A 10,983-nucleotide genomic window follows, 5' to 3' on the forward strand; every position below is an offset into this window, starting at 1 on the left:
CTCTGTATCGGTACCACCTGTATATAGTCTCCTCACATTGACTCTGTACCGGTACCACCTGTATATAGTCTCCTCACATTGACTCTGTATCGGTACCACCTGTATATAGTCTCCTCACATTGACTCTGTATTGGTACCACCTGTATATAGTCTCCTCACATTGACTCTGTATTGGTACCACCTGTATATAGTCTTACTATTGTTATTTACTGCTGCTCTTTAATTACTTATTCTTATCCGTATTTTTTAAACTGCATTGTTGGTAAGGTCCTCTTAAGTAAGCATTTCACTGTAAGGTGAAACACCTGTTGTATTCGACGCATGTGACTAATACAATTTGATTTGATAATCATGTGAGGTAGTACTCAGGTGTGTGTGTGTGTGTGTGTGTGTGTGTGTGTGTGTGTGTGTGTGCGTGCGTGTGTGCGTGCGTGCGTGCGTGCGTGCGTGCGTGCGTGTGTGTGTGTGTGTGCGTGCGCGTGTGTGTGTCTAACCTGGCTGAGGTCTTGCAGTACGACTCTGAGACCACTCCTGCTCACCGTGCCGCTCTCTCTCCCACTGCACCTGTCTGCCAGACGAACCAGAGCTGCAACACACACAGGGAATGAACACCGAGTGTATATCATGTGTGTCTGTGTGTGTGTGTGTGTTACTTACCCTTGTGTTTGGCTGAGAGTGTGTCTGCTGAGAGAGAGATGAGAGCGGCTTCAACTGACCTGCGACAGACAGCGCCAGTCTGTCCCCTAGGGAAGACATACACCCTTTAGTTTACAGACGTAGTGTGTGTTTGAACAGCAGCGTGTGTTTGAACAGTTGTGTGTCCTCACCGGTCAAACAGTCTGTACAGCAGTCTGCAAGTCATTTCTGGCGCCTCTGCCGACACCTGCCCAGGTACTTCCTGTGACACGCTTTGGAACATCCTGTTTATGCACTGTCTCACTTTCTGTTCACTAAGCCCCGCCCCAGTGTCCCGGGCTCCGCCCAGAGAGCACAGGACTGGGATGAGCTCCCGCAGTGTTACAACATACACTGTAACACACATTCAGAGCATTACAAACATACACTGTAACACACATTCAGAGCATTACAAACATGCACTTTAACACACATTCAGAGCATTACAAACATACACTGTAACACACATTCAGAGCATTACAAACATACACTGTAACAGATTACACACACCTAAAAAGCATTTCATTTAAACACACACACACACTCACTATGGCAGAGTTTCTGTAAGGAGCGGAGCTTCATTGCAGTGCGGTACACAGCAGGACGCACTTCATTCAACCCCTCTGAAAAGAAGAACACAAATGAGGTTTGGAACACAGGTAACACACAGAATACTGAGGTAGAACACATAATATAGAAATAGAACACTAGAACATTAGAACATAGAGCATGGACCACAGAACTAGAACATATATGTAGATATCGTAATACATGGCTAGGGCTAGGGCACATAATGCACAACAAGAGACATAACAGAATCGAATAGAGCCCTTTACTAAACGTGACCCTCTGAGCTCTAACATAGAATTTACTCACCAATGCTATCCATATCCATGAGGGTATCATGCTTGTACCTGAGTAAAGAGTGATGAAGGTCATTTACACACATAACATTACAAGGTCTAAGCCTTATCTCTACAAATGTTCTAAAATACAGACTGACGCATGATTGGACAAATAAGGTGTCAGATTGTGATATCTGGGACTAGATTTGTTGTTAGCCAACCGAATGAATTGATCGGAGAGGAAAGAAGGCGCGAGAGACATGTATGCAGGAGGTCGTAGGAGGAACCATGGAACAAGAACAGGAATATTAGGACAGGGACACAGACACTTGGATTTCTGAGGAGGAATGAAGGTGGAAAGAGAGGAAGAAGATGTTGAAGAGAATGAGCAAAGCAGAGGTTGGATTTGAATGAGTTCTGGAGGGGAAATGGAAGTGAATGAGGGCAAGTTAAGTGAGATGGAAGGTGTGGTGAAGAGCTTGGAACCGGAGCTTGGCATCGTTGGTCATGGTAAAGAAGAATCTGGTTAAGTAGGAGTGACATTTTTGGAGAAAGTGGACCTTTGTCTTTTGGCGGATCCATTTGTGGTTTCAGGGTGAGTGAGAAAGGAGTTGGGTGCAGTTGAATCAGTGAAGGTAACCTTGCAGGTCACGCAATTTGGGCCAAGGCCTGTTTCTTACTTTGCTCTTAGGAACAGGGCACCATTGAAAGGAGGGATTTCTGGGTTTGCGTTAAGTGTGGAGGTGGAGCAATTGAAGTTGAAGATTCCTGGTGTTTGTGATGCTAACCGTTTGGTGTGATGCGGGCCTGGTGGGGAGCGTGGTGAAACAGAGGAGTCACTGTCAGTCCTTCTGAGTTTTGAGTCAGAGTCTTTACCCGACAAAGTCATGTTAGGATATATCAGTTATCCTGTTAGAGCTTTTGTGCCGAATCCACTGCAGTGTTTCAGGTGCCACGCTTGTGGTCATGTCACAGACATGTCACAGAGATTATGCTCTAAAACCAGCCCTAAAATCCAAATTAGAGCATGACAGATGTAGGTTTACCATGTTGAGAAATAAGGTGATGAAAGAAATCAGACAGGCCAAGGCAAACTTTTTTATTAACATAATTGGTGAAGCAAAGGGAAATTCTAAATTGATCTGGGAGAATCTAAAAAAGTTAACAGGGAAAGACCATAGTAACACTACAAAAAGACTAGAAATCATGGTGAATAACAATCTAACACAGGATGCAGTCGAAATAGCAATAGCCTTCAATTCCTACTTTATTGAATCTGTCAGGGTACTGACACAGAACCCCTCCACTGGTTTCTTGGGCTCAGTGCTAGTAAATGACGCTCAACCTGTCTTCATCATAAGGGAGGTTTCTGAGTCAAAGGTGAACAAGGTGATTAGCTCACTAAAGAACTCTAAAGCCAAAGATGTGTTTGGGCTGGACTCTACCTTTCTTAAAAACTACAAAGAGTCACTCATTGGCTCCATTACTAAGGTCACCAACACATCTATTGGTCTGGGGGTGTTTCCAAGGGTATGGAAGTCGGCCATAATAACGGCCATCTTTAAATCTGGTGACCCTGCTGACGTGAGTAACTACAGGCCCATTAGTATACTACATGTCATAGGTTGTTGAAACGTGTGTAGCAGAACAACTGATTGCCCACCTCAACAACAGCCCCTTCACATTACACTCCATGCAGTTCGGCTTCAGAGTGAAACACTCCACAGAAACGGCCAACTGCTTTCTTCTGGAAAATGTGAAGTCCAAGATGGACAAAGGGGCGTTGTTGGGGCTCTGTTTCTGGACCCAAGGAAGGCTTTTGATACTGTTACCCATGAGATTCTCATCACAGAATTGTTGTCCAAGTTCAACTTTTCCCCCGATGCCTTGAGATGGATGAAATCATACCTTGAAGGCAGAACTCAGTGTGTCAGAGGGAACAATGAGCTGTCGCCCACTCTTAGCTATGATGTGGGCGTGCCCCAAGGGTCAATACTGGGGCCCCTCCTGTTCAGCCTGTACATTAATGATCTGCCTTCTGTCTGTACTGGGTCTGACGTTCAAATGTATGCAGATGATACAGTGATATATGTGCATGCAAAGAGCAAACAACAAGCTGCACAAGAACTCACTACTGTAATGGTCCAGGTTACAAAGTGGCTCAGTGACTCATGTTTGCATCTCAACGTGAAAAAAACTGTCTGCATGTTCTTCACAAAGAGGGCAACAGATGCTACTGAGCCAGATGTCTATGTGTCAGGGGAGAAGCTCCAGGTGGTATCTGATGTTAAGTACCTTGGCATCATACTTGATTCAAACCTCTCTTTTAAAAAGCATGTGAAAAAGGTAGTTTCCGATTTATACGAAATTGTTTGACTACAGAGGTAGCAAAACGGTACTTCAAATCTACGATACTCCCCTACTTAACATACTGCTTGACTAGTTGGGCCCAAGCTTGCTTTACAACATTAAACCCATAGCCATCATTACTGTTATATCCTGAGAAAGCATGAGCTCCTGAGTTGGGAAAATCTTGTGCAATACACCGACGCATGTCTTGTATTCAAGATCCTAAATGGCCTGGCTCCCCCTCTCCCCCTCCGCTCCCCCTCCACTCTGTATTTTAGTTAAACAGAAAACCCAAACATATGGCAGCAGATCACAAGGTCTGCCATGAGAGGTGACTGTATAGTTCCCTTATGGAAAAGCACCTTTAGTAAATCCGCTTTCTCTGTGAGAGCTTCCCATGTCTGGAATACACTGCCATCAGACACACATAACTGCACCACCTATCACACTTTCACAAAAAACATGAAGAAATGGCTAAAGGTCAATCAGATTTGTGAACATAATCCCTAGCTGAAAAAACGATTTAAATCAATTTTAGAATAAGGCTGTAACATAACAAAATGTTGAAAAAGTCAAGGGGTCTGAATACTTTCTGAATGCACTGTATAAAAAAACGACTCTAAGTAGTACAACTGTACCATACTCTCAATAACTATATAGTCAAAAGCAGTAGTCTGTTCACAACAAAATATGTTCTAAAATCCAACTCTCACTCCTTTTCTCCCTGGTGTGGAGCATTGATCAGTACCCCTGTCATCCTCAGGCCTGTGGCTTGCTGGCTGTCTCCTGTGCCTGGTCTGGGTCGGGGTACCCTGGGTCTCAGCTTCCACTGCTCTGGGCTGAGCAGCAGCAGCAGTCATGTCCTTGTCTGACCTGTTTACACCCACAAACAGACTCGGCTAGGCCCTTCCCGTCCCTCCATAGACCCCACCCAGCCTGTTAGTTGAGGTAGCATTGTTTTGGGCCCAACTGGTCGAGGAGCTTGACTTTGTGCGTCCCAACCTCACTCTATACACGTCTGTCCTTAGATGCTCGGAGGAAAGGCTCTTGTTAAGAATGACTGATTTGACTGGAGATCCATCCTTCTCTGTCCCACTTTTTCCACCCTCCATGCTCTCAATGTTCACTGTATTGATGCATAGACCTTGTAAGCCGACGACCATAGTGTCTTGAGGAAGAGGTACTAGGGTATCGGCTGAGCCCTCGGAGCTGAACATACTCAGGGAGGAGGCCAGCTTGGGTGTACCCTTCCCCCCACCGCTGCTCCATGTTAGGGGGTTGTAGATGACGTATCCGTCCAGAGGGCAGGAGTTGGACCTCCGAAGCAATGGGCCGACACAGTCTGTGTGGAACTGTAGTAGGGGACAAAGATGGATCAAATTCAGTTACTGCTCTCGCCGTCCATATCAGGACACAGTACATCCTTTCAGAACATACTCAAACCAGTCCAGAATTAAAAAGTGTCAACAGGAATTTTAATATTTTGGTTTTGGGGCCTTTAGGGTTAAAGACAGGGCATCACCCACTTCAGACTTACTCTGTTTACCTTGTGGTGGCAGAGCAGGAGAGGCAGTTTAAAAAATAAATATATTTTTCTTTTACCCCGTTTTTCTCCCCAATTTCGTGGTATACAATTGGTAGTTACAGTCTTGTCTCATCGCTGCAACTCCCGTACGGACTCGGGAGAGGCGAAGGTCGAGAGCCGCGCGTCCTCCGAAACACAACCCAACCAAGCCGCACTGCTTCTTGACACAATGCCCACTTAACCCAGAAGCCAGCCGCACCAATGTGTCAGAGGAAACACCGTACACCTGGCGACCTAGTCAGCGTGCACTGCGCCCGGCCCACCACAGGAGTCGCTAGTGCGAGATGGGACAAGGACATCCCTGCCGGCCAAACCCTCCCCTAACCCGGACGACGCTGGGCCAATTGTGCGCCGCCCCATCGGTCTCCAGGTCGCGGCCGGCTGCGACAGAGCCTGGACTCGAACCCAGAATCTCTAGTGGCACAGCTATTTTTTTAAATTTTTATTATTTCACCTTTATTTAACCAGGCAGGCTAGTTGAGAACAAGTTCTCATTTACAATTGCGACCTGGCCAAGATAAAGCAAAGCAGTGTGACACAAACAGCAACACAGTTGCACATGGAATAAACAAACATGCAGTCAATAATACAATAGAAAAAGTATATATACAGTGTGTGCAAATGAGGTAGGATAAGGGAGGTAAGGCAATAAATAAATAAAAATAAATAACAGTATGGGGATGAGGTAGTTGGATGGGCTATTTACAGATGGGCTATGTACAGGTGCAGTGATCTGTGAGCTGCTCTGGCAGCTGGTGCTTAAAGTTAGTGAGGGAGATATGAGTCTCTAGCTTCAGTGATTTTTGCAGTTCGTTCCAGTCATTGGCAGCAGAGAACTGGAAGGAAAGGAGGCCAAAGGAGGAATTGGCTTTGGGGGTGACCAGTGAGATATACCTGCTGGAGCGCGTGCTACGGGTGGGTGCTGCTATGGTGACCAGTGAGCTGAGATAATGCGGGGCTTTACCTAGCAAAGACTTATAGATAACCTGGAGCTAGTGGGTTTGGCAACGAATATGAAGCGAGGGCCAGCCAATGAGAGCATACAGGTCGCAGTGATGGGTAGTATATGGGGCTTTGGTGACAAAACGGATGGCACTGTGATAGACTGCATCCAATTTTCTGAGTAGAGTTTTGGAGGCTATTTTGTAAATGACATCGCCGAAGTCAAGGATCGGTAGGATAGTCAGTTTTACGAGGGTATGTTTGGCAGCATGAGTGAAGGATGCTTTGTTGCCAAATCTAGATATAATTTTGGAGATGCTTAATGTGAGTCTGGAAAGAGAGTTTACAGTCTAACCAGACACCTAGGTATTTGTAGTTGTCCACATATTCTAAGTCAGAACCGTTCAGAGTAGTGATGCTGGACGGGCGTGCAGGTGCAGGCAGCGATCGGTTGAAGAGCATGCATTTAGTTTTACTTGCATTTAAGAGCAGTTGGAGGCCAAGGAAGGAGAGTTGTATGGCATTGAAGCTCGTCTGGAGGTTAGTTAACACAGTGTCCAAAGAAGGGCGATGCAGTGCCTTAGACCACTGCGCCACTCGGGAGGCCCAGGTCAGGGCAGTTTATCTAACTCTTAACCTTGTGGTGGCAGAACATGTCAGGGCCCGTTTACCTAACTCATTACTTAGTGGTGACAGGATCATTTGAGTTAAGTCTTTACCCTGTGATGGCAGGGCAGGTGTCTGGCCTGCTGCCCTTGCTGGAAGCTCTTCAGGCAGATCCTACACTGCTGCCCAGGGTCCAGCAGGGGGCAGCCTCTCCTCACCCTGACCGAAAGGAGGCTCCTGACCAGGTGTTCTGGCAGTGGGTCACTCTCAACAGGAATCATGCTGAAGGGGGAAAGGAAACCAGAGACTCATGGGCTATATTTTAAAGGCAGGTAGCTTAGCGGTTAGAACGTTGGGCTAGTAACGGAGAGGTCGCTGGTTCGGCAGGTAGCTTAGCGGTTAGAACGTTGGGCTAGTAACGGAGAGGTCGCTGGTTCGGCAGGTAGCTTAGCGGTTAGAACGTTGGGCTAGTAACGGAGAGGTCGCTGGTTCGGCAGGTAGCTTAGCGGTTAGAACGTTGGGCTAGTAACGGAGAGGTCGCTGGTTCGGCAGGTAGCTTAGCGGTTAGAACGTTGGGCTAGTAACGGAGAGGTCGCTGGTTCGGCAGGTAGCTTAGCGGTTAGAACGTTGGGCTAGTAACGGAGAGGTCGCTGGTTCGGCAGGTAGCTTAGCTGTTAGAACGTTGGGCTAGTAACGGAGAGGTCGCTGGTTCGGCAGGTAGCTTAGCGGTTAGAACGTTGGGCTAGTAACGGAGAGGTCGCTGGTTCGGCAGGTAGCTTAGCGGTTAGAACGTTGGGCTAGTAACGGAGAGGTCGCTGGTTCGGCAGGTAGCTTAGCGGTTAGAACGTTGGGCTAGTAACGGAGAGGTCGCTGGTTCGGCAGGTAGCTTAGCTGTTAGAACGTTGGGCTAGTAACGGAAAGGTCGCTGGTTCAGCAGGTAGCTTACCGGTTAGAACGTTGGGCTTGTAACGGAAAGGTCGCTGGTTCGGCAGGTAGCTTAGCGGTTAGAACGTTGGGCTAGTAACGGAGAGGTCGCTGGTTCAGCAGGTAGCTTACCGGTTAGAACGTTGGGCTAGTAACGGAAAGGTCGCTGGTTCGAATACCAGTGAAAAAATCTATGCCCTTGAGCAAGGCTCTTAACCCTAATTTGCTCCAGTGGTGCTGTACTACTATGGCTGAGCCTGCAAAACAACACATTTCACTGTTCCTATATGGTGTACGTGACAATAAAAGATCTATTCAAAATAAAAATGTAATTAACTGCACTTAAATATGAATCACAATGCTTATCGCAGCAGGTTGTAAAGTGTAACAGCCTGTATGTGTGACAACATCTTAGCATTTTAGCACTGTCTACATGTCATTCAGTGTGTTCAGGCACTGAGCATAATCATCTATTAATACAGGGTTCTTACAGAGATTCCACCTGTCACCCACTGACTGAGTGGTCATCTCACGTGGTTCACCCAGTGTGTTGAACACACGCTGACCCAAGGACAGCCACTTCTCAGTCCTTTTCTGATGGACATAATAGCTGATGTCATAAGTTTATCATGTCTACTTCCTGACACAAATATATGCAGAAATGCTCACAGAGTCTAACTGAAGACTGCTTACCATACGTATGGCAAACAGATGCTGAGGGTGACAGCACCTTCTTATACAGTCCTCGCAAAGGTGATAGTACTGGCAGACTGCACCTAAAGGGAAGTCATAGACATTAATAGTTGATCCACAACAGTATAGGTAAGTGGATGGGGGAAAAGTATGTCAATTCGAGCTCAAGGTCTATTGGGCCTGGGCATTATGACAACAAGACTTACTTGAAGCACTTGCCAGTGATGGGGCAGACCCTGCAGTTGTTGCAGAGCACCCCGAGGTGTCTGTCGGGCCTCTCTCTCTCAGCAGCTGTGTGGAGCTCAGCCACATTCCTCACCTGCTCCAGGAGCAACTTGACCAGCCCAAAGTCCTCCCGGCACAGCGGGCACTTCACCACGGCTTCCCCCTCCCCCTCCGGACGTGCCTGGTGGTCTGCCCACACCTTCATACAGGAGATATGGACGTTGTTGCCACAGCCGAACCTGAGTGAGAAGACATAGGGGATGACAGTTGGTGGCAGAAGGCGTTTTCCCTCCCACTCACATGTTCCCCTGTTGTTGCAGTAAAACAGTAGGTCAGTTCAGGCACATTTCCCCTATCCTCAAATCACTTTCCTTTCTGTTCTCCATCACGTCATTAAGAGCTAGTAAGCATTTAATAGGTATACCAAGGGTGGCCCAGTAAGTGTGTTGACATTATAATCCACGTGATGATCTGACTTGCAGTAAGACACAGGCAGCCGTTTCCCCAGCAACTCCTCTTGACAGATGGGACACACATCCTCAGCTTCGATCTCCTTCTGTCTGACCCCCGTTCCCCTCAGCTGGGTCTGGTCTGGGGTTAGGGTCAGCCTCAGAGCAGGGTGGGTGTACAGGCCGGGGGGTTCTGCTCCTGTGTAAACCCTGTAGCAGCTCCAGGATCTGCCTTTCAACCAGGACCTGCTGGAAGCAATCTGCAAGTGTACATACCAGAGAGCACAGTAGAGTTTAAGAATACGCTGTTAAAAATCCAATCATTTCTACAGAGTGCCTAGGGTTTGAATTGCAATTTGGTATATGCATTGTAGCCTATGTTATGTCTAAGTGAAACTTACATTCATGTTCTCTAGGCAGTCTGAATTTCCGCAATAAAACCCTACAATGAAAGTAGAATTATTTTACAGAATGAGCATGCACTATCTTTTATGTGTGGTCGGTATGTTTTCTTCATTATTACCAGCAGATGTGTTTGCAGAGGTCTCTCTCTTTGTGGAATGTTGAACAGGTACATGTATGAGGGTCTTCCAAGAACACCTGTGGAATATGAAAAATAGGCTACGTGATTAAGAAATAAGAAAGTCTTTAGTGTCAAAATGTAAATAGGACTATAATGTTGATGATGTCAAGTTAGGATGTTGCACATGCAGGCCTACTTTGAAGTTTTTGGGTTCCCCCTCCTCTTTGAGTAGGAATCCGGTCGGACCATACTCTTTCAGGATGAATATGGTCGTGTTCAGGGCCTCGTCCTGGTGCCAGCTAACGGCATCATAATAACTCACGGTAATCTTCCAGACAGTTTTCCTGAACATAGCACAACTCTCACAGAATTTCTAGGGAAGAGGACTGAGGAGGAGAGAAGACTAGAGCAATGTCTTCATACCAAGTCGATGTGCATGTCCTGCTATATCAGCAAAGGTTTAAACTTTAGTAGCTAACTATACAGCTAGCTAGCTTATTGTTAAACGCTCTGAAACGGACGTAAGTAGCAACAACAACTCGGACACCTGTTTGCCGTAGTCATGGTAATTCAGAAAGATGCCTTGGTACATGTGTGCCCCCTTGTGAATTCATGCGATATTACATGCTATTTAAAAAAAAATACGTTATTTAATTAGGCAAGACAGTTAATAACATTCTTATTCACAATGACGGCCTAGGAACAGTGGGTTAACTGCCTTGTTCAGGGGCAGAACGACACATTTTTACCTTGTCAGCTCGGGGATTCGATCCAGTAACCTTTCACTTACTTGCCCAATGCTCTAACCACTAGGCTACCAGCAGCCCCTGTACAATTGGTAATAAGCACAATACCATGATATTAGCATGTTGGTTGTCTTACCTGTAGATGGTTAGGAACCAGATTTTAGCCCAGCAAATCATATTTCAGAGTGTTGTGAGTGAGTCTGTGTTCATGTGCAGCATGTGCTTGAGAGTTCTAGGACAACACAATCACAACACCATCTGATAGCAAATTACACTTGTCACCCTAAGACCCAACTGGTGTTAGGCTATGTTATTTACAGTCCTGTAAAATATATCACTGATGTCACAATTACTTTTCCATTGAAGACTGTTTGCAGAATGGATTCCCAACAGTTTACCCCTATGTTTTGTAAACTATGAC

At 46.3% G+C, this 10,983-nt stretch overlaps 2 protein-coding genes across 2 annotated transcripts; both read right to left on the bottom strand.

Moving 5' to 3' along the window:
* Nucleotides 1-502: 502 nt before the first annotated feature.
* On the bottom strand, nucleotides 503-1,570 carry LOC106575724 (dystrotelin-like). Its single transcript, XM_045699291.2, has 4 exons — nucleotides 1,552-1,570; nucleotides 1,224-1,298; nucleotides 828-1,029; nucleotides 503-743 (listed from the first exon to the last, which is right to left on the bottom strand). Exons 1-4 carry the CDS (start codon nucleotides 1,568-1,570, stop codon nucleotides 650-652), a joined length of 390 nt encoding a protein of 129 aa, XP_045555247.2. The 3' UTR covers nucleotides 503-649.
* Nucleotides 1,571-4,128: 2,558 nt separating this feature from the next.
* Nucleotides 4,129-10,983, bottom strand: LOC106575718 (E3 ubiquitin-protein ligase ZSWIM2-like). The gene is given in 8 exon segments (XM_045699292.2): nucleotides 4,129-5,221; nucleotides 7,116-7,284; nucleotides 8,620-9,083; nucleotides 9,321-9,407; nucleotides 9,409-9,553; nucleotides 9,695-9,735; nucleotides 9,817-9,893; nucleotides 10,013-10,983. Coding segments are annotated over 6 exon segments (768 nt in total). The 5' UTR covers nucleotides 10,169-10,983; the 3' UTR covers nucleotides 4,129-5,221; nucleotides 7,116-7,284; nucleotides 8,620-8,821.

The sequence above is a fragment of the Salmo salar genome, chromosome 17 (assembly GCF_965601325.2).
Source record: "Salmo salar chromosome 17, fSalSal1, whole genome shotgun sequence".
Classification (NCBI taxonomy): Eukaryota; Metazoa; Chordata; class Actinopteri; order Salmoniformes; family Salmonidae; genus Salmo; species Salmo salar.